This window comes from Mirounga angustirostris, unplaced genomic scaffold (assembly GCF_029215605.1).
Source record: "Mirounga angustirostris isolate CCGP_5_RB_7025 unplaced genomic scaffold, mMirAng1.0.hap1 SCAF_3, whole genome shotgun sequence".
NCBI lineage: Eukaryota > Metazoa > Chordata > Mammalia > Carnivora > Phocidae > Mirounga > Mirounga angustirostris.
Genome location: NW_026991711.1, coordinates 72,504,836 through 72,530,941, shown reverse-complemented (window position 1 = coordinate 72,530,941; position 26,106 = coordinate 72,504,836). Strand labels below are relative to the sequence as shown.

General features: G+C 34.8%; 1 protein-coding gene across 7 annotated transcripts in view; it reads left to right on the top strand.

Moving 5' to 3' along the window:
• Positions 1 to 26,106, top strand: part of PAN3 (poly(A) specific ribonuclease subunit PAN3) — a 130,019-nt gene that overhangs the window by 76,146 nt on the left and 27,767 nt on the right. For 5 of the 7 annotated variants that reach the window (XR_010410061.1, XM_045869244.3, XM_045869246.3 and 2 more), the window contains 4 exons: positions 15,579 to 15,826; positions 16,951 to 17,007; positions 18,201 to 18,305; positions 19,118 to 19,175. Coding sequence is in view for 6 of the 7 variants with exons in the window: in XM_045869244.3 (XP_045725200.1) it covers positions 15,579 to 15,826; positions 16,951 to 17,007; positions 18,201 to 18,305; positions 19,118 to 19,175 (468 nt within the window). In the remaining variant the exon portion in view is untranslated. The remainder of the gene's footprint in view (positions 1 to 15,578; positions 15,827 to 16,950; positions 17,008 to 18,200; positions 18,306 to 19,117; positions 19,176 to 26,106) is intronic. The other 2 variants (XM_045869247.3, XM_045869245.3) reach the window with 1 other exon arrangement.

The following is a 26,106-nucleotide window of genomic DNA, read 5'->3' as shown; positions in this document are numbered from 1 at the left end:
AGAGTTTAGAACAGTGGTTTTCAAATATTGTTTTAAAGCAGCAGAATGCTTGTGAAGTCCATATACAATCTCCAAATCTAAATTTATATAAAGTTGATAAAACTGGCATTTACAGGGTCAGGTTTTAAAAATTTATTCATGAAGTTATTCAGTGAGAATAACAAGTCTGTGTGGTACTTTGTTGAACACAATAGCTTGAAATTGGTGGGTAAAGGATAATAATTACTCTTTGTTCCTCAATCTCCTTTTCTATGTTTTGTATCATATAGTAACATGAGAATCATAATTCATATGAGTAAGTTGTGCTCTTATTCAACTTTGAGTACCTGTGCATTTAAATAAAGATTACTCCAGAGTCACTACCTTCCTAATACAAAACCCATATATATATATATATAGAAAGAGAGAGCGGTGACAGGAGAGAGAGGCTTTATTCTGGGATCTCCATGAAAATACTGTAATCCAATACAAACTAAGTATGTTGGTGATAATCTCTAGTATGCTAAAAATGAATGCATACTATTTGGACCTGCGTTTGTGATTTTATTATTGATTTAATAAATACTGAAAAAATAGATAAAAGAATTTCAAATCAAGAAATTTACACAACCCTGAAGCTTTTCTGGAAGCCTAGAGTTTTACTTGATACAGTTGGAAAACCACTGGCCCAGAAGGCCTGTTTTTCAATAGGAGGGAATTTACCAGTACTTAAGGAAGCTGGGAGGGTTAGAGCTTTTCTGAACTGAGATTCTTCATCTGAACCACAGAATACAGACAATGATTTGAGTGACTATTTTGTGACGTGCAATAAGTGTCTTAGCTCATTAGGGCTTAACTCAGTCTCTGAGAAAAGGCTGGGAAAGTGAGGAATCAGTAAGACTCTAAAGCCAAACCGAAGCAGAAAACCCCACAAATTACCAAAGTGTCAGATCCTTATATGCAAGTGAGCACAATTTTCAAGGAAGTGTATCGGTATGAATAGTTTTGTCCTCCATAAATCTGAGCTCTCAGGCACTGAGATTCTTGGTTTGAGAATCAAGAATTTTCATATTACAACTTGGAAATGGCAAGGGAAAGATTGGGATTAGAATTTTTCCCACACTTGAATGAATAAATAATAGAATTAATAAATTTTTTTAAAAAATGAAAAGTTGTATTGGTCACCTTCATGATTCTTTCTGGAGACAGTCTTGAGTAACATATTTGTTTTATGAAAGTCTTTTAATCCAATTCACATGAAAGGACAAAATGACATTTCTGTGTTCTGAAATTAGCTTGAGCTCTCTGGTTGCCTTTCTTACTGAGTTTTTTGCCTCCCTTTTCCATAATAGCATGATTGTAGACAAAACCCCTAACTCCTGAAGTGGAAAGGCCCCTTGTTTTGTTGTGGTATATCTCGAAGCTCAAAGGCTGTGCATGTTGATTTTTTGGTTTTAGAAATAATAAGAAGGCAACCCACTATTGCCAAGTCCTGAAACAGAACATATTTTTGTCTTTTGGTTCAGAGTATTTTCTCTAACTAGTGAATGAAGACCTTGCATTTAAGGAATTATGTAACACTTCACTAGTTTTTTTATGTATGGCTTTAAGCAAAGCTACCCTAAGACATGTAGACTACTTCTGGGTGACGACATTTAATTTCCCCCCCACTTCACTCTGTTTCTTGCGCACGTGCACGCGCACACACACACACACACGAAAATCAGCCCTTCAAAAATCAAAACAAAACAACAGCTTTGTCCCTTGGAATACTTTTCATTTATATACCCTGTAAATTTCTTCTTGAGTGAGAAACCATATGGTTTGTGTGATAGCTTTTCATGTAAGCTTTTTTTTTTTTTTTTTTATCTATTTAAGGTTTCTTTGCTGTAACTGAGTGAAAGCTTTAACCAAGACCTGCCTATGGCATATAGCTGCCTTCAGTTTATTGGCTACTTCTCTAGTTGAAAGGAAGTTGAACTATTTTTTGGACCCAATAAGTTGTCCTTTCCACTTGGGTGTTGAAAGAGCTTATGAGCAGTAGCTGTTCTGATTTTTGTTGGTTGTTTTCTCTAGGGAACAAGCTACCCTCTGAGTCAGCACTGGACTTGAAGATAAATCCTACAATTCATGAAACTGACTGATTCGACTAAAGGATGGATAGTTTGGGCAGCGTTGGACAGCTCTATGAGGGGTCTGTTGGTTTAACTGTGAAGGGATTGTTGAGTTCAGCAACTTTTAATTCCCCTAATCATAAGGGGTTGCTGTTGTGAAAACAGGGTTTGTGAAGGAATCAGTTCTGGCAATTAACATCAGTATCCTTATTGACTCTGTTTTCATTTTATCACCACACTTCATGGAACAATTCTTTAAAGTTTTACTGCTACTTGTTGCCAGCAAGAATTAGTACACCCCCATGAGGTCAGCATAGGATTTTGCTGAATTCAAGTACCCTTTTTTCACACGGGGTTATAAACATTTCTTTCAAGTAAACCTTTTGGCATTTGGGTTGTTTCATCTTTGCAAAGGTAGTGTGCATTTGTGGTGTGAAACTTTTAGGACTAAATTGAACTTAATTTGATTAGTGTATATTTTACTAGATTTGTGAATAATTTACATTTTGGCTTATGGTTAATATTGTGATATGCTTTTGATAATTACCAATTTTTGCCTTAAAAAGTACAGTATTTTTTAGTATCAGTCTTCAAGGAAATGAGAATAATTACGGTGTTTAAATAAATGGATTTTAAAATCTGAAACTGTGAGGGATTTAAGCTACAGAAGGAAAATATTTCTTATCCTAATATTCTAGGCCATAATAAATTTTGCAGGAATACTGTGGATTGTCTTTTTGGAGGCTTTTAAAAATAGGGTATGGCATGTCATAGGGAATATTTTGGCCAAATGTACATCTGTGCAGTAACACACATAATCTTGTGGTTTAGGATTGCAAATATATTTATTTTAGTCATTTGAAAGTTAGCATGATTTAAAATATATAAAATCATGGGACTTTTACCTAGCCAATATTTTAGTTCACTGCTGAATATCTTTTATTGTTTAGGCTAGAAGTGCAAATGATCATCTATCATGTCAGAGTTTGGAAAATTGGGCTATGTAGACCATGAGCTTTTATATAGTTCAACTTCAGGTTCATTAACTGCATAATTACTTTGACCTTAAGCATGGTACTTTTAATTACAAACATTTTTAGCCAGTTTTGATAATTATTTGCAAAACTTAATTTGATGGGATGATGAAATTATTATGGGTAAAGAAGTAAAGCCTATTATCTTAGCTATTACTTCCTAATTCTGTTGCTTTTTAGGGGCTGGTTTGTTTTATTTTGTACAGTCTGTTTGAGGATTAGATCCACATTTAAAATACACACATGCCTGTATGATGGTTGTCTCAGTTATATGTTTATTTGAAAGTTTTCTTACCTCAGTTTGTAGCTTAACATTGATGGTAAAATGTTTCCAAATTAAAATTTAATAAAATAGACTTTTTTACTTGATGGCAGGATCTTGAAGGATTATTGCTGTTAGTCCCCTTGTTTGGCAGAAAAGTGATCAAACCCATAATCTAGATTTACCATATTTTCCTAGATTCTCAGATGCCATATATTATAAAATGCATCCTATCAATTTAATAATAACTTCTGGGGGGGGAGAAAAATTATTGTCACTGGATATATAAATTTAAAAAAAATCTTTAATAAAATAACCCAGACATCCATATTGCTAGGATTCTTCAGAAACTTTGATATCTCATACAGTTTTTAAATTCAAGTACCTTCTGAATCACTCTTGTTGTAGCAGTTATACATGGCTTCATAGTCCCATATTTCTTTTCATAGTACCTAAACCTTTAGGACTTGGTATCATTTTAAGGCTTACTGTAGAATTCCAGAAACTTTAACAGATAAATGTTTTTAATTGGTTGTACCGTCCTCCCCTCCTTTAATATTTTATATTTGACAGGCAGAAACTTGACAGTTCTGCCTTTAACCATGTTTTTCTCTTTATACTGTAACTTTTCCTTCTAGGTACGTTACTTTTAAATAGTCATTAGGGATTTAAATTTAGGTTAAATTCAACAGCATGAGTACTACACTGAGCTGCATTAGCACTCAAGGGGCCTAGATTCTAGTTTCATTTCTATGATCACTGAATTTATATGACTGAACAAATCACTGAGCGACTCTGGGCCCCAGGTGTCTGATTTGTAAAAAGAGAGAAAAAGCTTAGTCTACTTCTGGCTTAAAAATTGGAAATTGTAAAATATTTTCTTCAAACTATTGATAAGTTCGTGAAGTAGATTCTTACATATCTTTAGTAGATAATTAAATACATTCTTAAGTTACCTTTAAGAAGATAATTATAATGGGGTGATTATCATGAAACAAAAATATTGACTAGGATTTTTCTAATTGTAGGATTTTTAAATTTCTATATTCTTTTATTATAAGGCAATATAGATGATGGTGACTTTAATATTTGTGCAAACAAGCTTATGCTCAAGGTTATTCAGAATGTAAACTTATAAGAAATTGATTTTATTTTTGGTAACATTAATTATCTAAATAGCTTTTCTGGGCAGTTGGGTGGCTCAGATGGTTAAGTGTCTGCCTTTGGCTCAGGTCATGATCCCAGGGTCCTGGGATCGAGTCCCGCATCGGGCTCCCTGCTCCTTGGGAGACTGCTTCTCCCTCTGCCTCTCTCTCTCTCTGTCTCTCTCTGTCTCTCATGAATAAATAAATAAAATCTTTAAAAAAAAATAGCTTTTCTATATTTCCTAACTGGATCAAATAACTATATCATGAGAAAAATTTTAGTTCACATTATAATGCATCACTTATAATGAGCTATTCTCCCCTAAAACCATTCTTAGCACCTTAATAGACTTTAGTTGATTGACAGTATTTTCTCTAACCTTCAAATTGCCTTTTGTTTTTGTTTTTTTTTTAAGATTTTTATTTATTTATTTGACAGAGAGAGAGAGAGCACAAGTAGGCAGAGAGGCAGGCAGAGGGTGAGGGAGAAGCAGGCTCCCTGTGACGCGGGGCTCGATCCCAGGACTCTGGGATCATGACCTGAGCCAAAGGCAGTCGCTTAACCAACTGAGCCGCCCAGATGCCCCTGCCTTTTGGTTTTTAAAAAGTTACTTCATCTATTAAAAAGTTGAATCATAGTGTTATCTTTTAAAAAGCAGCATATATGTGTATGTTCTGTTATTTATATATATATATTTATCTTAACTAGAATTTAGGGTGATTTCTTAGGATACTTTCTAGAACTAGAATTTCTGGGATAAAGGCTGTGAATAGTTTTTAAGCTACTGAAGCTGAAAGCAGCTACTTTATTTATAATGCATATACCAAATCATAGCCTAGATGATCCTCTGTAGGATTCCTCAGAATCCAGCAGTTATTTACTAAGTATAAAGTTTTGTTTCATAATTTTCTAATGTTTAAATAAGTAAACTTTTTGAATGGGTTCTATAATTTTTCTATGCTAGAAGCTAAGAAAATATGACTTCACTATTGATACTACAAAGTCTTTTCTATTTAATGTTAGTAGCTACAATCTTATTTTAAGCCATAACATTTAGTGTGTATATTTAGATAGTTCAAATACTTAGAGATAGGAGCAATGAAGCACATAGGTTCAGCTCCTTTTTATATGAACTACATTCATTTTTTCTTTGCTATATTTCCTAGCCATGGAGTATACATCACTAATATATGTAATCTTTTCTAAAGGTGTATGGATAAAAAGTAGTGAAATTCACTGCCGTATCTTAAGGTTTACTTTTTTTCTCCTGTTCCTTTCCTGGGACATATGTTTAGATAGGAAAAACAGAACATTTGCTCTTGTATTTTTCTGTAACAATATTCACTTTACTGTAGAGCAGAATTATGAAACAGTGGTGACTTTACTGGACACAATTCAAGGTGTCTGTGCAGAAGTGAGTTAACATAGCAGGCTAAAGACTTGTGTCTTTAAAAAAGCCTGCTTGCAAGGTTGGCCCTTTGTTGATGTCCAGGAACTTGGAGTTAAGGAGTGTTCCCACTGTTCCCCAACTGATGAGGGTGGTTTACTGTGCCTAGACTCTTTATGTAAACAATTTAATTTATGCTGCACACCTGCTTTTTTTCTGGGAGTTTGGAATTCTGGTATGTGTTAGGCAGAGGGTGTCTATAATCAGTTCCTTATAAAAACCAAGGGCATGGAGTCTCTGATGGGCTTCTCTGGGCACATAGATTGTACACGTGTTACTGGAGGAATAGTGAGCTGTGTGAACCCTCATGAGAGGAAGAGAGCGTGAGGAAACATACACATGAATTCCTCTGGGCTCCACCTGTGTGCTTTTCCCTTGAGATATGGATGTATTTGCTTATTACATTGCTGTGATAAATCTTCACCATGAGTGTAACAAATGCTGAATCCTTTGAGTTCCAGTGAGTTTCTAAACATGGGGATGGTCCTGAGGATCCCCCGGCCAAGGATCTTTGATACTAAATTTATGGAGAAACTCTAAGGATTATATTTTAAAGCAGTTTTATTTATACAGTAATTATTATATGGAGAGTTTAGTGCATTTCTTATTCTGTAACTGTTAACATTTTATTTCAAGAAGTTCTATTCAGTAGAAATCTGTCCTGCATACAGTAGAGTTACCTAGAGTATCTTGGGGATTTACTTAACAGTTGCAAATTGCAAATAATTTGTTTGACAGGTTGCAAATTGCAGATAATCAAATTGCAAATAACTCTGTGATATCCAAACTTTTAGGTAAAATGATTATAATTAAATACTTAAACTAATTTTCTCTTTCGGCTAAGAACAGCTAGTGGTAGAAATGAACTAAGAATTAAAGTTTGTGTCCGAAGCACTGAAAGAGCAAGTCGGGTCTTCTGAACCTAACTTTGGAGTTGACGTTTTATACCCATCCTTTAAATCATCAGCAAAGTGGAAGAAAATGTTAGTATGTTTAAGACCCTTAGAATTTAGGAGTAAAAACTTAGTGTCTGTGTTTTGGGCTGTAACTGTGTATCATTTTATTTTAGGAAGGTGGTGGTATTGGGGAATTTGGTTAAAAAATGAATAAATTAAGAAATGTATTTTTAGTAGTAACTTTGTTTTTTGTACTACTGGGTATTATCACATGAATTCCTTAGTATGATTTTCTCTTGGATGAGGCCCCAAATATTGACTCTGTTGCTAAGAAGATGATGCTTCTATTTTTCTTCAATTTAAGTCCATCTGTTCAGTATGAGATATATTTTGATAATTTCTTATCTGAACTGTTCTCTTCAGTATAGTCATACATGACAATTTATTATTGGGGATTTAGTTTGGCTATTGGAATTTTGTTAAAGTTATTAGTGTAAGCTAGGTTTACCCAAGCTACATTGACCTGGAAAGAGTAATGCTAAAATAATCAGACTGTTCTATAAGAATGTCCTCACCCCAAATTCTTTCAAATTCCTCTCTTTCACAACGGTTTTTGACTTGTTTCACATTTGCTTTTAAATAGCAACGGTCAACATCTATGTCATTTGATAGCATACACATTGATTTTTTTTCTCCCAACTTCCTGTTATACTCAGGTAATTCTGGTGATGGTGTTCTCCATTTCCTGATCATGGCTGTTGCTCTATTTAGCATCTTGGTTGTTGGTGTCAAAAAGAGGAAACTTTCACCTCTATATCAGTTTATTTTTTACAGATTTCTTGTGTGCTGACAACTGTGCTATAACAAAGTATAGTTAGGAATACAGAGAGGATTAAGGTGTATAGTTCTTTCCTACAAAGAGACCATTTAAAACGTGTGGTACTTGCTGTGAAAGATAAAATCCAAAATGATGGGAATAATTTTAAAATACGGGTATCGAGATAATTTTTTATAGAGTGAGAAGATCTTTCAGAAGGATGAATTGGAATTTACTATGAGGATGGGGTTTAGAGAATTTGGTGTTGGCAGGGAGGGTTGTCGATTAATGTCCCAGGGGAGGAAGGAGCTTGGGAGACTTGTGGATACATGAGGCAACATGGTGTCTTCAGGGAAGTTGCATTGAATCTTTCGATGAAGAGAACCATCATCATCACATCTTCCTATCTATGAACATGGACTATCTCTCCTTTTCTATCTTTTTTCCAGGTCTTCCTACTGAGTTTTATAATATTCTGTGTTCAGGTCTTTACGTATATTTTGTTAGATCTTCTGAGATACTTTGTAGTCAGTATTTGTTGGTATTGTAATTGCTGTCTTTAAAAAATAAAATTTTTCTAATTATTTCTAGTGTGTGGAAAATGTGATTGACCTTTGTATGTGGGTTACTTTGGTATTTCTAATATTTTATAGATTCTTATATGTGTGCAAATAATGATAGCTTTATTGTTTCCTTTGCAACCATTCTTCTGTTGTTTTGTTGCATTGGCTAAGGCCTTGAATATGGTATTATTTAGAAGTAGTCATAATTGACATTTTTTGTCATGTTCTTGACTTTAAAAGGAATGTTGTTAATATTTTCATATTTAGGGAGATCTTTATTCTTGGCATCTCAGATGCATCTGTTATCTGAGAGGACATCTTTTTTTTTTTTTTTTTAACTTCTCTGAAAGAAAAAAATAATCACTTTTTTTTTTTCCTAGAAGGGATTTAAAAGTAACCTTAGCATTTATTTGTAAAGCCTTTATTCAGTGACTCCTGTGGGTCTAAAAGATGAGCAAGACAAAAATATCCACTTTTATGGAGTTCACAGCTTTTATTTTTCATTTTATGGCTTTGAATTGTTTACCATTATCATGTCAATTAAAAAGCCTTAGTTGATAGGTATTGTCAAATTGTTTTCCAAAAGACTGTAATAACTGATATTACAAGTGTGTGTGACAGTATTTATATGCTACCCACCTTTTTAATTGTCTAAATAAACTTTTTAATCTATGCCAGTCTGAGAGGAGGCCAGTGATAATGCTGGTTTTAATTTGTGTCTCTTTGTTAGTGAATAACAGCATCTTTTTACATATTTTAGGCATTAAATTTTCTTGTCTACAAACTGACTAGTAGTGTAATTTTTCCTTTTTCTTTTGGTTGCTTTCTGTTTTCTTAATGATTTTAAGAACTATATTAAGCAGATTAGCCTTTTTTTAAGTGTTGGAAATATCTTTTTTTGCCGTGTAGGAAATTTATTTTTGAAGAGGTTAAATTGATTAACGTTTTCTTTTGACTTTTTCATTTTGTGTCTTCATAACATTATATTTTTAAAAATATTCTTTGAAGTACTTTTCTTGAACTCTTAAATATTCATTCTGAATGTTTATCTGAAATTTATGTGGGAAAAGTGAATGAAAGGGTCAGTTGCTTATATCTGTTTTATCTAAATAACTATCTTTGCTTATGTCTGTATTCATTCTGTCATTTAGTGACAGCAGTAAGTTGTCATATCTGACTGCTGTCCTCTCCTCCACTAAAGTTTGAAATGTCACCTTTATCTTATTTCTTCATATGTATTTAAGGTCTCATTTTGTACCCATTCTGTTGTATTGACCCACTCTTTATGTGACTCTTTATCAAACATTTTTATTACTGTAGCTCTGATCACTTTTTACTATCTTCTGGTCTTATACTTTATTCTTCTTTTACTTTTTATTCTTTTGCTGTACTTAATTTTCTTTAATAATTTTCCTGGCTATTCTTAATGTTTATTTTTCCACATAGATATAATTGGTTTGGCTTTATATTGAACTAGCATTAGTTAAGGGGTAGAATTGAAATCTTTATAACAAGTAAGTACGGGTATTTATTTCCTTTTGTTCAAGTTACCTTTTGTTTCTGTTAGTTAGTAGGGTTGTAACCTCTTCTTAATACAAGCCCTATATTTCTAATTAATTACATACCTAGATTTTTATGTGTTGTTTGTTGGTTGAGGTAAAACCCACAAATCATGAAAGTCATCCTTTCAGAGTATACAATTCAGTGGTGAATATGCTAACATATTCACAGTTGTGTAGCCATCATTACTATCTAACTCCACAACATTTCTTCATCCTAAAAGAAAACTTCATACCCGTTAGTAGTTACTCCCCATTTTCTCTGTCTCTAGTCCTGGGAAAGCACTAATTGACTTCATGTCTTTATAAAGGATTTGCCTGTTCTGGACATATCATATAAATAGAATCATACAGTTCATGACCTTTTGTATCTGGCTGCTTTCACTTAACAATGTTTTCAAGGTTCATCCATGTTATAGCATAATATCAGATTCCCCACCCCTTTTTATGGGTGAATAACATTTCATTGTATGGATGGATCAGATTTTATTTACACATTTATCAGTTGATAGACATTTGAGTTTCCATTTTTTGACTATTATGCATAATGCTGCTATGAACATCCAGGTACAAGTGTGCATTTGAACATGTTTTCAGTTCTCTTGGGTAACATGCTTAGGAGTGGAATTGCTGGGTCATATGATAACTATGCTTAACAATTTGAAGAACTGCCAAACTGTTTTCCAAAGTGACTGCATCATTTTACATTCCCACCAGCAATGTATGAGGATTTCAGGTTTTCCATTTGCTCGCTAATATTTGTCACTGTCCTTGGTTTTGATTGTATCCTAGTGGCATGAGGTGGTTTTGTGGTTGTGATTTGCATGTTTTTAATGACTGATGATGTTGAGCTTCTTTTATATGCTTAATTGCCATTTGTGTATCTTCTTTGGAAAATCCTTTGGCTTTATGTTGAACTAGCCAAACATCCTTTGCCTGTTTTTAAATTTATTTTTATTGTTGAGTCATAAGAGTTCTTTATATATTCTGCATACTAGCCAATTATTGAATTTTCCCTTTCATTTCAGTGATTATATTTTTCACTCTCAAAGAGTCTAATTCTGTTTAAGAAGAACAAATATTCTGTTCTTTCATGATGTTTGTCATTTCTCTCATGTCTTTAATCATTTTAGTTTTATGTCTTACAGCGTTCTCTTTTCTGAGATTCCTTTTTCTCAGGGTATTAATTCTCAAGTATATTGTGCGTGCAGACTCCTACTTTGGGAGTTCTTTTAAAAAGCGGGGTTGTTTTTCTGGGGAGAGATCTTGTCTGTTCTGGGTTGTGGAAGCATTCATCAGAACAGTTGGTGTTTGCTTCATGCAAGTGACCCGTGCAGTTCAAGCTTTATGTTACTTTCTCACTGGGATGCCTGTGACATGTCTCCTGGGAATTTTATCTCCTCTACCTCCGCCTGCTATAGGCACAGGGTTCTTCCCTCTCGACACAACCCCAGCCTTCTCCTTTCCTCCATCTCTCTTCCACAAGCAAGCTTACTTTTTGCCTCTCATGGGCCAGTAGGTAGAAAGAAGTTTTCTCATCCTATATTCACTGATGTTGCAGCTTTTCCAGACTTCTGGGCTTCACACTGATATTAGAGCTCCATTCCACATGTGTTATGGGCTGAAGGCCATGTTTTCATATTCTCACGTGGGCATTAAAGCCTCAATTAGCCTAGGTTTTTTCTCAGACCTTCCACAGTATAACCTCTTAATTCCATATTTTTCTTTAATTTCTTACCTTGGAGTTTTTTGTTGTTCTTTTTTACCTCAGCTATACTTTAATTTGGGTCATATTATATCTCATAGTTTCATGTATTCACAGCATTGATAGGGGTTGAGGGGAGGGTATCATGTTAGCTCAGTCTCTCATTTCCCAGAAATAGTATTGTCCTAACTGGTTGTTTGTACTGAGGAGTGCTGTTCATTTACTACTATATATTAATATTGTAACCATTTGCTTTAATGAATTCTGTCATTATTTTTTTTTTCCTAAGATTTTATTTATTTATTTGACAGAGAGAGACACAGTGAGAGAGGGAACACAAGCAGGGGGAGTGGGAGAGGGAGAAGCAGGCTTCCTGACGAGCAGGGAGCCCGATGCGGGGCTCGATCCCAGGATCCTGGGATCAGGACCTGAGCCGGAGGCAGACGCTTAATGACTGAGCCACCCAGGCGTCCCAAAATCTGTCATTATTTACAAGAGTCTTTTTTGTTGGTTTTCTTGGGTTTTTCAGGTATAGAATCATGTCATCCAAAAACACTGGTACTTTGTATATTAGCCTTGATGTTTTTTAATATCATTTCTTACATTTTGTTAATTGCTCTGGTTAACTCCTCCAGGGAGCATCTCTTTACCGTTTCCTCACTTTTATTTGAATTAGGATACATTTAAGAGAAGATTTTTTAAAATGTTCTAAAGCAGTTAATTTAACATATATGACTTAAGTCTCACAGTTTGCATATTCACCTATTAAATTATAATGTAGTTATGGTATATGATGTCACCAAAATGTCATTCTAAGAGTATACTACAAAAACTAACACAAGCAATAAATACAAAAATGAAATACTTCTAAGTCATCTTTTTTTAAATACAAATTTTCATTCTTCCAGATTGTCTCTTACAGTATCCTCAGTGGTTACTATATTTGCTTAAGTGTTCTGGTGGTTGAGTACCAGTAAGAGCAGGGTGTTGGTGTTGTAATAACCACAAGTAGCCCTTATCCCCAGTATAAGGAAAGCTAGAACTTATAAAGGAGTATTTACATGTGAGAGAGATGAAACCAAATCTGTTCATTTTAATTCATCTTTATTTTTGACTACTCGTTTCTGTAGTATGGTTCTACTCCTTTGTGCTGTTTATAATTTAGTGTTGTATCTAGGTGGTTGACATTAAGTATGTTGTGGCTATTGTCTTCATAGTAGTTAGGTACAGAATACCTCTCTTCGAGCAGATGTGTGCATATTTTACTCAGTTCTTTAACATGTTTGTAAACTATTCTGGTGACACAAAGCTGTGCCTTATGTGACTAGGTTTGATGTTTCAGTAATTCAGGGGTTAATTTCATTTTTAGCTCCCTATGCATTTAAATACCCTGTTGCCCCTATGGGTAGTGATGCTTAATAGTGTACATGTTTTATTTTGAATGTGTTTAAATAACTGTAGTCTGCCTCAGCTCAGATATATCAACTCAGATTTCGGTGCTGCAACTTTCTATTAGAGTAGCTACAAAATTAAAAATTCTTAAGAGAAAGCTTGTTATTTTACAACTTAAAAATTCTGTACTGTGAATTTCCTTCTTAACTGACCACAGATTGTTTTTGGTAATCTTTTGCCATGTATTCAACCTTAAAGAGAGATTCTTTTGTCTCACTTGCACACCTACTTTGATGTCAGAATCTTTCCCTGCACCCCATGCTGCACCTCCTCCACCCCACGTGGCTTATGTAGTCACTAATGCTACTACTATGGACAATGGATCCCCTTTCTACTCTCTAGTACAAGACTTAGGAACTGGGTGACTGGATAGCATATTGGCTAAGAGCATAAGCTTTGGAATCAACAGACCTGAGTTGAGTCTTGATTCTTTTGTTTAATAACCTATATTCGTCCTTAAAATAAATTTAAAAACTTTTTTAATGTTTTCTTTGCAGTGAGGTGAATACTATATACCTACCTCACAGGGTTGTTGTGAGGATTACATATACTGATGTATATGAAGTACTTTTATTAGTGCCCGCCACAATGAAAGTGCTCAAGAATTGGTAGCTATATTTGTTGCTGTTGCTTAATTTAAAGGTAGTAAACAAATTTATTCATCTTTGGTGACTTGGCCAGTTTTGTCTTGGAAAGACTTGGACACTAGCTTTAGGAAAACCATCTTAAATGCATTTCATATTAGGTAAGTGGGGAGTATTTATAGTATAGTTCAGTAATTCAATTTTTGCTCTGTGGATTAACAATTAAATGCAATTAAATGTGTAATACAGAGTTAGAAAAACAGAACTCTGGAACAGTTTTTTTTTTTTTTTTTTTAATATGCTTATATCTTAATATAGTAGCTTGGCTTCCTTATAAATAATGATTTTTTGAAAGGGGGTTTAGATTTTTAAAGTCTCTCTTAGACACATTTAAGACATACTTGAGAATGCCTGGCCTGTTTTAATGTCAATGCAGTAGACATTGTGTTACCCAGTTAGGAGTGCTCCGTTTGGAGTTTGGAGACTTGGGTTTGAGCCAGGAGGCTTTGCTGTTGAATTTGCACAAATGTCACTGGTCAAATCAAAAAACCTCTTCATGTCTGAATTCTGATCTCTCCTGTGGTGCTTGTAACTTGACCTGCCTCACCTCCTAACTCATTTAGTTGCTCAGAAAATCAGACAAAATAATTATGTTAAGGCTCTTTAAAAAATGCAGAGGGCTATCCGGAGTAAAAATAAGTGTTATCTCAGTTCTCACTTTAGTTTTGTCTACCTACATCTTTCCAAAAAACAGTTTGGTGTTTGTTTTTTGAATGCCTCAAAATTGAAATTCATGTCCCTATTAATTATATTTCTCTGATCAGAGGCATTTTGGTATAAACATCTTCCTTGCATTGTAAGATGGCATATTACTCTAAGGTGTGGGTTTTAGTCTTTTCCCAAATGGCCAGAAAACAGTTTGTGGATAAGCCGAGCTTTTCCAAGAAGTGGAACTGTAGCTCTAGAAACCCTTTTCGATTTCTGCTCAGAACTGATCACCTCCATTAAGCCTTTGATTAATTCTACCTGGTTTTAATTAATTTGCATTCCATCTGCATTTATGCATGTAGTTTGCAGTATCTTAATTTATATTTTGAGTGTTTTTGTAAGTCATTTTTTGTCTTTTACATGTGACCTGGTCTTGTTTTCTCAGCTAGCTTGGAATCTCCTGAAGGGTTAAGACAATTATCCTTTCCCTTTCTTCACCTTAGAATCATAATAGAGGATGCCTTAGAAAAAATGGTTTCTTACTAGTTGTGTTTGGATAGAACTTCTGTTAGAACCTAGTGGCATCAACTAGCCTAATTTTACAAAGTTAGGCATCTGCAGAAATTTTCATTTGTATTAGTATATGCCTATTTAGAGTTAAAGACAAAGGCATCAGAACAGTATATCGCTTGATTAAAAAACAATGTGTAAGCTCTCATGTATTTCAGCTAAGACTAGACTTAATTGTTTTGCTTTTTCAAACCATTCTGTTAATTGTATTTGGCCAAAAGAAACCTAGTAAATCTCATTAAATAGTTTGATTTTTAATACTGTACTACTTTAGGGTAATGTGGTATTTGTATTGTTGATAGCCATAGTTTTAAATGATTCTTCACAAAAAGGGAATTGGGCCCTGTATGAAAGAAAGGCTTCTATAAAGACTTATAGAAAGGCTTTTAAAGAGTCCCAGTTAGTTATTTCTCGTTTTTCCATTAAATTATTTTGTTAAATTACTAATGATTCTTACTATTGAAGTTTCTCATGTAAACCTTGATATGGAGGAGACTATTCTTGCAATAATTTTCCTAGTTTATTTGGAAATGTCTGTCTTTGAAAAAAGAAACGTTGTTACATTTGCTTTCATCAGAGCTTTCTCTAAAACAAACCAAGATAAAATTATGGCTTTTATTTTTGCACTTGAATTTGCTAAAGATGATGTTTCTTCCAAATGAATGTTTGCATTTTATTTTCCAGATGTGTTTCTTTAAAACCAATTTTTGCTCCCTAAGAAACATTTTTACATCTTCTTCAGGAATGTCCTTGTCTGCTGGATCTTCCCCTCTTCATTCTCCCAAGATCACTCCGCATACTTCTCCTGCCCCCAGAAGAAGAAGTCACACTCCAAATCCAGCAAATTACATGGTGCCTTCTAGTGCCTCTACACCTGTTAATAATCCTGTTTCTCAGACTCCATCTTCTGGTCAGGTGATCCAAAAGGAAACTGTCGGTGGGACGACTTATTTCTATACAGACACAACCCCAGCACCTTTGACTGGAATGGTATGTCTGCATTAAAGGAGAAGTGATAGTACTCTTACAGCAGTTCCTTCTTATTAATGAGATTAATAAGGAGGTTTACCCCCTCTTGCATCTTTTTATTGTGATGTGAAAAAGTGAGTATTTGATTTTCTAACTTAGATGATAATTCTAATCTCATCTCTTCAAAGTAAACTGTTTCTGCAGTAATAGTAACTCCAGTTTTGGACAAATCTGGTTTTAATCACAGATTAGATTCAAGCTCTCGTTTAGTACTTCATGGCATGTTTTGCTCATGGGGTTACCTAGTACTTGTGCTAGCTAGAGTTGACGTTTGCTACATTTGTTTATAGGTACAGGTAGTTTTACCTTTAGTAAAGAAGTCAGAGAAAGTAGATGGTTTCTTATTATAGTTACTGAAAGCAAACTGATGATTAACTCTTGCTTCAGGTGAGGCAGTGATTTAATCTCTAGATCTCTGGATAGTGGAGGACGCATAGTAATAAGAGGTCTCCAATATGGGTTATTGGTAAGGAGGGAGGAAGCCCTGGGGGAGCCCTGATCATGGATGAGGAAAGAGCTAACAAAGGAGGGAGAAGGGAAAGGGCAGAGAGGGAAATGTCGTCACGTTCCACAAATTGTACCTTTTAGCTTCATTGTGTGTCCATGTTCAAAAATTGTTTTTTAACTGGTACAGTAAAATAAGTAATAGTTGAAGAGCTTGTGAGTTAGAAAGCCAATTCCATTAAAACACAAGAGCTGATCTAAATTGTAGACATTTGACATAATTACAGATTATAGATTTAGATGAAAAGTATACTTGGATTTTAGTAAGCAGATTTTGATCTCACAAGTTAAGTTAATGGTTTATTTTGATTAATATTTTACTAAAAGGCAATTTGAATGGGAAGATGACAGAGTTCTTTAATGTTTTTTAAGAATCTCAGTCCTGCCATTGTTTTGTGACTTTTGAATCTTAGTACCTCTGAGCCCATTTTCCTAGTTGTAAATGGGGATACTACCTGACCTCCTTATGAGAAATAAATGTGAAAACATTTATAGAAGTAACTGTAAATTATGTAAAATGCTTTTTAAAAACTAATAAATAGCTAATAGTTTTGTTCTGTTTTGTTTTGTTTTTTGGTCAGAGATCTTTCAAAAATTATCACAGAACAGCTTGCCGAACAGAAGGTCAAATAATTGAGGTAGAGTAGAGACTTTCCTTGGTTCTTTCAAGTAAGAATTCCATCAATGTTTTACCTTTTTTGGGGGTTTATTCTATTTTATAATTATTTACATTTTTATTATATTTTATCATATTTGTAGAAAGAGAAAATTTAATCTATAAAGAGGTTCTTTTGTCACAAAACTGTCTCAACTGTTTTTGTAGAGATTATATATCGCACATTTTTATGATGTTTTTACCCTTCAGACAACTCTTAAAAATATGCTATGGTAAACCTGAGGTAGTTAAGCCAAACTGTGCTATCTGGTGTAAGAAAACCAAGGCAAGAAAAAGGAGGTATTATTCTCCCTACAGATATAGTTTAAAGGGAACCTTACAGGTATTGCAAAACCACTTCCTGGTTGAGATCCAGAGCAAGAGGAATCATCTGAGGGCAGCAGAAATTTCATAGAGGAAAAAAAAGTGTTTTAGCTTTTAAAATGAAAAAAGAAAAGATAGTTTAGAATGTACGTCAATTTTGTGTCAGAGACCAGTGAAGAGGAAGGAGAGGCAGAGGGAAAAGAGAAGAAGCAGGGGGTGGGGAAGAATTCAGTTCCAAGAAGCTGGAAGATTTAGTAATTTGGCTATAGTTTGCCCAGACAATATTTAAGTAGATTGTTGCACCCTTCTCTTCCCCTAAGCTGCAGACCCAGACCCAGAGTAAATCAGTTGGTCCTCTTTACTGTTGCAGTTTGAAGTGTTTAACCAGTATGTACATAACAGTTTGTTTAGGTTGGCCACAAAAAGCCCTTCATGGGGGTGGCTCTTTGGGGAGCCAGGGCAAATGTCACCTCATTATCTGACTGAATCCAAACACTTTGAATATCTGCTTTCTTCCTCTCTTCCAAATGCTTTCAAAAATATTTACAAACTATATAACTCTTCTTCCAAAGAGCAGCTTTGGCTTCTCATTGGAAGTTAAATTTTATTGTATCTGAAGAAATACTTCCTTTCTCGTTAGATTTTAAAGTACATTATCACAAGATTATTTTTAAAGTGAGTTCATTCAAAAAGTATACTAATAACAGCTCTTCTGAGGTGTTTAATTCATTATCATTAAAATGTGTCCATTTATTTATCACTGTTAAAGATTAAAACTTTATCAAAACAATGATAAAGCTCATCAATTGAGAGCAATTGGTTATTACATTTTCCCCCTCCCTACCTTTTTAGGTATTTCCAAACTATCATATTTATCCTCCAACTGCACCTCATGTTGCTTATATGCAACCAAAAGCAAATGCACCTTCCTTCTTCATGGCTGATGAACTCCGACAGGTATGGTTTCAGAATCCCTGGTGGAAATACTTAATGTCTGTTGTGCTTTACCAAACAAAGCTCTTTTCAAATCATACAATTTAATCAAATATGCTGTACTAAAGCAGATAGAATTTAGAATTTATGAGTTCTCATTGATATATTTATTTAAGGGAACCTGTTGTTCAAGAAAATTAAAGTATGTGTTTAGGACATAAAACAGAAAAGATATTTAAATCAGCCACCTTTTTGCACTTCATATCCTATACATTGAAAGGTCTCTAAAATATATTAAATAAATTATTTAAATGGTTTCTAACCTTCAGACAACTTTTTGCTAATACCTATAGGATGAGAATAAGTAGTTTGGCCTAGAAATAAACCTCATTTTAAAAGAGCTTAATATTTTCTGTAAAGTAGGTTTTATAAAATAATTTAGTTTTTTTTAAGGTAAACTAATCTAGGTATTATTTGATATGTAGAATTTCATTTTATACTTATATTCTCAGAAAAATTTTTATTCCACAGAAGTAAGTTGTACCAGTGTAGTGTTGATGAGTGAATTATTGACAAGTTAGAATTGGCCTTGAATTTTCAGCCAGAGTTAGTTATGTGCTTTGGGTTATGTAGCACAGCTACTTAACCCTAACCCTAATTTTGGGTAGGTCTATCTATTTAGACATTTTATCATTATTAGAAATGTCATTTCATGTTATCAACATTAAAAGTACACATACCAAAAAACATTAGTACTTAACGTTATTTAGTTATAATAGAAAATCAGATTTCAGAAGCTATGTTAATATGTAAATATACTTGTTTTCTTTTCTTAGGAGCTGATTAACAGGCATTTAATAACAATGGCTCAAATTGATCAAGCAGATATGCCAGGTAAAATGTGTGTTGATCCATCCTTTTAAAGGATATTATAATCTTTATGTACATGTTTTATGTCTTGAACAGCAATTGCTATTTGAAATCTACTTTTGAAGAGTTACAGGATGCCACTGATCATCTAGTTCATTTCACTTCTATATGTGACAGTATTCTAGTTTGTCAAAAAAAATTAGGTGGTTTTAGAATTCATGGTGATTTACCTCACACTAAAATATTAGTGTCTTCTGAAACTTGATGAAATATGGGTACTTAAACAGAGGGGGAAGGTAATTATTATTTTTGAAACTATGGTGTACCAGACAGTGTGCTAATTAAATTCTTTATATGTCTTACTTTCTCACAAAAATTTTATGACCTAGACATGAAGACTATCTTTTCCCTCTTATGTATGAGGAAAACTGAAGTTGACAGGAAGGCTAAGTAACTTGCCATTTAAGACCAATGGCTAGTAATCGGTTGGGTCAGAATTTAAACCTGGGTTTTTCCGACTGTACCATAGTGATTCTTAGAATGCAATTAAAATCTCTTTCCCTAGCTTATTCTGTATATAGCAAGATTAAATATGGTATAATTTAGCAAAACTTTATAAATAATGTAGTAGGAATACATTTGCCATAGAGATAATCTCAAAACATGTGGTTGTAATCAAGGATTCCGTATACTCCACTGTGCATCTTGTTGATTGCTAAAGAATTAAAAGGAATATGTCTAGCTATTATGCCTTAAGACCAATCTTTTCAGTTTAGATGGATAGGGAACTTACCTCTCATAGCCTTTGAGGTTTTCAGGTTGGAATTTCCTTAATTATTTAACATTGTCTAAGGGTAAAAGAAAAGAAAACTGGGTGTATTTTTGCCTTTCCAGTCTTTATGATTGCAATTATGTGTAAATAATATGACTGTAGATTAGACATAATTTGAAATTGTAATAGAATTTAGGAAATAGCTGGATACAAGATTAATACATGTCAGTTAAGTTTCTATAGACCAATAGCCAATAACTGCAAAATATAATGAAAAGAAAAGGTGTTATTTACAGTCGTTTCAGGTTATCAGTAGCTAGGAATAAATGCAGCAAAAGGTATGTGAGATCTCAATGGGGGAGACTTATTAAGAGATATTAAGTAAGATGAATAAATAGAGTAAAATACTATATTGTAAATAGGAAGACATAATGATTAAGAAGTCAGGTTTTCTAAACTGATGTAAAAGTTCAGTATAATTGCAGTCAACCATGTGAGCTGTTTTTAATCGTAATTCTTCTGACACCTGTTTCATGTCCTAACTATTTATTAAGGACTCAGTCCCACAGAACTACTCCTACTTCAGATGCCAGCTGAAATGGGTTATCCAGGCTACCCATGCTCTGTGGGGCCAAGTACAAATTTGGGGGTTTCCACAACCACTACCACCACTTCCCCATCCCCCCACCCCACCAGTTCAGTAATTTGCTAGAATTAGACTCACTTTAGGTACTACTGCCGGTTTAGTATAGAGTATACAACTCAGGAACAGCCAAATAGAAGAGATGTCTAGGGCAAAGTAAGGTGGGGGCGGGGGATGGGGGACAAGGACTTCCATACCCTTTCCAGGTGTGTCACCCTCCTAGTACCTCAGTGCGTTCACCAACTTCTAAGCTCTCTGAACCGCACTGTTTAGGGTTTGTTTTTGTTTTTTTAATTGAAGTTTCGTTGTATGACTATGGTTGATGAAATCTTTAGCTTTTGGTGATGAACTGAATCTTCAGCCTCTTTGTCCTCCCTGGGGGTTAGGAGAGAGGGCTGAAAGTTCCAAGCTTCTAATCAAAGTTTGGTCTTTATTATTTTTAAATTATATTGTGTCATATCAAAGCTTTTCATAGTATATGATAAAATTTATCAAAGAGTAAAGGGAAGACTACCCAAGGTACTTTGAAGATGATGATGAAAAGTCTGGGTGTATTGAGGGAAGGGAGGCATAGTTTGAGTCTGTAATAACTAAAATAATGTGAATGGGGCATGGAGCACTGGGTTAGACAAATTGGTTAATGAACCAGGCTAAGGAGAGCCTAGACACATTCTGTGGTACACGTAGCATGTCAGTGGGGAAAGAAGGCATTGGAAAAAAATGGTTTTCTTTATGGTAAAAGATAAAATTGGATCATTATCTTTAACCACATCTTGAAAATCAACTCCAAATTGATTAAGAACTTAACTCTATAAAACAAAACTTTAGAAACTCTTACTATAAAATCTTGGTGAATAGATTTAATATTTCATTGGGGAAAGATTTCCCATACTGAAGACAAAGATCATTGGCTTTTAAAGAAAATACTGATAAATTTTACTAAATTAGAATTGAAAACAATCCAAAGATACTCAGAGTAAAGAAAAAACCTGGAAGAAGATATTTACACAGCTGGCAAGGAATATAAAAAACAAATCCAGTAAGAGCATAAATGGCTCAGTTGAAAAAGGGCCAAAAGATAGGAACAGGAGGCATGTGAAGAAAGAGGAAATTCACATGACCAATAAACGTATGACAAGATGTTGAACATCATTGGTCATTAGGGGAAAATACAAATAAGATATCATTTTATTTATTTATGTATTTGTCTATTTAAAGATTATATTTATTTGAGAGAGAGAACAAACAGTGGGGAGGAGCAAAGGGAGAGAGAGAGAGGGGGAGAAGCAGACTCCCTGCTGAGCAGGAAGCCCAATGAGGGGCTCTATTCCAGGACCTGGAGATCATGACCTGAGCCAAAAGCAGACACTTAACCAACTGAGCCACCCAGGCACCTGATTTTAAAGCCTGGTCGTATAAAGTGTTAGGATATGGACCCACGGGTTCTCCAGTACATTGCTGTTGGTACTAGAAATTGGTGAACCTGTTACCACTTTGGAAAACTCCTAAAGCTGTGTACGCTATGATCCAGCAGTTCTCTTCCTGGAAATACGTAAACTCCTATACATTTTCAAATGCAAAATGTGTAAAGTATCCATAACATTGTTGCTTAAAATAGCAGAAACTCGGGCGCCTGGGTGGCTCAGTTGGTTAAGCGACTGCCTTCGGCTCAGGTCATGATCCTGGAGTCCCTGGATCGAGTCCCACATCGGGCTCCCTGCTCGGCAGGGAGCCTGCTTCTCCCTCTGACCCTCCCCCCTCTCATGTGCTCTCTCTCTCTCATTCTCTCTGTCTCAAATAAATAAATAAAATCTTTAAAAAAAAAAAAAAACAAAAACAAAAAACATTAAAAAAATAAAATTAAAATAAAACAAAATAAAATAGCAGAAACTTTGATCAATCCAAATGAATTGTGATATTGTCAGATAATGGAATATTGTACAGCAGCTTAAATGAAGAAAGTTCGCTGACGTGCAGCAATACAGAAGACTCTTAGTAATGTCATAGTAAGTAAGTTAGTTGCAAGAGACTACATATAGCATGATAGCCTTTTGTAAAGTTAAAATTATAATATGTTTACATTTATGTAAATGTATGTGTATATACATATGTGTATATTTATATGTAATAAAACTATAAAAAGAGAAGGAAGTGAGAGAAGGAAGGCAGAGGTTGGTAGAGAGCCATATATTTAGATGTAAGTTAAAATAAAGGTCTGAGCTTTTGTTTTGAGTGCTGAGTTTGTAGATGCTTATTATGTTATTAAGAATAATTAACTAAATAAAAGCAGGCCCTGCATAGACATGAACCAGTGATTCGAGTGTCACAAGCTAAAGGTTATGGTTAATCCAATTCTTTGCCCCCATGTTCAACAAGTTTTTTTTTTTTAACATGATACAGGAAATGTTAATGCTGAAGATAACAGTAACAAAGGCTTGTGTACATTATATAGAACTAAATTATTTCTTAAATTCAGTAAAATAGCTGCCTTCAAATATTATTATTTTCTTTCTTTTCTTTTCTTTTATTATGTTAGTCATCATACATCATTAGCTCTTGATGTAGTGTTCCACGATTCATTGTTTTTGTAGAACACCCAGTGCTCCATGCAGTACGTGCCCTCTTTAATACCCATCACCAGGCTAACCCATCCTCCCACCCGCCTCCCCTCTAGAACCCTCAGTTTGTTTTTCAGAGTCCATCGTCTCTCATGGTTCGTCTCCCCCTCCGATTTCCCCCCCTTCATTTTTCTCTTCCTTCTCCTAATGTCCTCCATGCTATTCCTTATGTTCCACAAATAAGTGAAACCGTGTGGTAATTGACTTTCTTTGCTTGACTTATTTCACTTAGCATAATCTCCTCCAGTCCCATCCATGTTGATGTAAAAGTTGGGTATTCATCCTTTCTGATGGCTGAGTAATATTCCATTGTATATATGGACCGCATCTTCTTTATCCATTCATCTGTTGAAGGGCATCTCGGCTCTTTCCACAGTTTGGCTATTGCGGACATTGCTGCTATGAACACTGGGGTGCATATGGCCCTTCTTTTCACTACATCTGTGTCTATGGGGTAAATACCCAGTAGTGCAATTGCTGGGTCATAGGGTAGCTCTAAATTTTCTGAGGCACCTCCACACTGTTTTCCAGAGTGGCTGTACCAACTCGCATTCCCACCAGCAGTGTAAGAGGGTTCCCCTTTCGCCACAACCTCTCCAACATTTGTTGTTTCTTGCCTTGTCAATTTTTGCCATTCTAACTGGTGTATGGTGGTATCTCAGTGTGATTTTGATTTGAATTTCCCTGATGGCTAATGATGATGCATGTTCAACAAATTTTAATAAATGCTTTTTTTCCCTGTCACTGCTCTAACTGCTCTTTTTCACGTCTTATGTTTACTATTAATCTTCATCTCATGTTGGCTCATTTATTAATGTTTGGTCTTGCTGTTTTTTTCTCTCTCCTTTTTCTATTCCGTGCTTTATACTCCCACCAGATTAGTACTTCTTAACTTTGAAATCAAAATTGATTTCCTGTAGATCAGGGGTTCTCCATCAGGATTTTCCCCCTTCATTTGGCAATGTCTGGAACAGTTTTGGTTGTCTCATCTGGCAGTGGAGTGCTACTGGCTAGTGGGTTGCTTAACACCCTGCAATAATAAAACAGTCCACAACAACAAGAGTGATCCAGTCTGATATGTCCATAGTGCTGAGGTTGAGAAACCATAGTGAGTCTCAGATATTCAGTATCTTAGATCCAGCCTATCATTGTATGTTCTTTGAGGGGAAGTAGGGTTGGATAGAGCAAAGACACTGACATTTTCTTTTTTTATCATTATATTTAATATTATTTGGTGGAATTGGACCCCAGACTAAAACTTGGGGCTGAACTAAAGAGTACAGCTTTGTCCATAGTCTTCCAAGTTGATTTTCTTTACTTTGATTTTTGATACTTAACGGTGATTTAGGCATCCCCTTTTATTCATAAAGGCACTTCCCTTTATTCATACTTAATTTTGTGCATTTGTTCAATTGAACTAGGAACAAAGAAAGAGCAGAACAACAATGAATAGTCCTGTCAGTGGAAACATTTGGTTTTTAAGGTTAATATTAGACTACATGTGATTATTTCAGGATGGAGTGAGAAATAATAGAGTTAAAAGGTGACTCTTTGAAGCAGGGTAAAATCGTAATGTACAGACATAAAAATAAGTATTTTGAAGATTTTATTTAAGTCATGAGGAGTCGTTTATAAGACCTATTATAGAGCAGGAATATTGAAATGAATGTGCAAACTGGCTTTTTCATGGAGGACAGGAGTTATTTTTCAGTGCTAACAGTTAGCTACGTATAGTTTACAGGGGTGTAAAATATCTCTCATAGCATCAGAATCAGACACTGGAAGGATATCCTTTGGATAGTGCCTAGTTTTCTACTGATGCACAGTTTTTGTTTTGTTTTGTTTTCCTGTAATGTAGAGAATTCAGCATGTCTTGTTTCAAAGTACAAATAGGGATAAAGGAGTTAAGAGTGTAAGATCTTTAGTTGATTTTGTGCCTCATTGACTCTCTCTGTCACATTGATGCTATGAGTACCACTGCTTGGCATAGTGAGTTTCAGGTCCTTAGTATAGCATTTGAATTTCCCTCTGATCCAATCCCAACATAACTCTCTCAGCTTGTTCTCCACTTTGCACCTCCTCTGTGGTGGTATACCCTGTTCTCCCACCACATGAGATTTCACAGTTCCTGAACGCAGTGTACACATTCAGGCATGTGGTGGTGATTCTTTTTATTCCCTTGCCATCAAGCAAAGCCCTCTTTTCAACTCGTTTTAGCTCCCTGAAAGCAGTCTCATCCTTCAGTTTGTAGTATACGTACCAAATCTTCTGTTAGATCTTTCCTAGTATCCTTGGGAATGGCTCACTTCTCCCTTCTGTTTCCACGTGTAGTGGTTCTCAAAATATGGTCCTTGACCCAGCAGTGTCTTTTCATTATCACCTGGAAACTTGTTAGAATTGCAAATTCTCAGGCCCTACTTCAGACCTACTAAATAAACACTGGGCATGGGGCCCAGCAAACTGTGAATTAACAAGCCTCTGTTATTCTGAGGGGTGCTAAAGTTTAAGGACCAGTGCTGCGGTGAGTTGTACTTGTTTCCTAGCTATTTTCCTTGTACTGTATTATGTTTTATATAAATCTCTGTCGTTTTTTTTCTAAGCGTCTTGATAAGAACGCATATTTCATTAATATGGGTTCACTAGTACATAGTAGGCACTCATGACATTTTTACTATTTTGAAATTAATGACTTCCTCTTTATTAGATGCTCCTCATGAAATAACCAGGAAACAAAATTTATTCTTCATCTGTATGTGGAAATTACAGTGATCATTAAAATGATAAATGGGCAGAAGTTACAGCTATATTCCCTTGTGTGTCTACCTCCCTTATACTGCTTTATTTCAGAAGAACGTGCCACTTGACCTTGTTTTGAAAGTTAGATTGAATCAGTGTTTGTTTTGCACTATGGCCAAAGTGCCG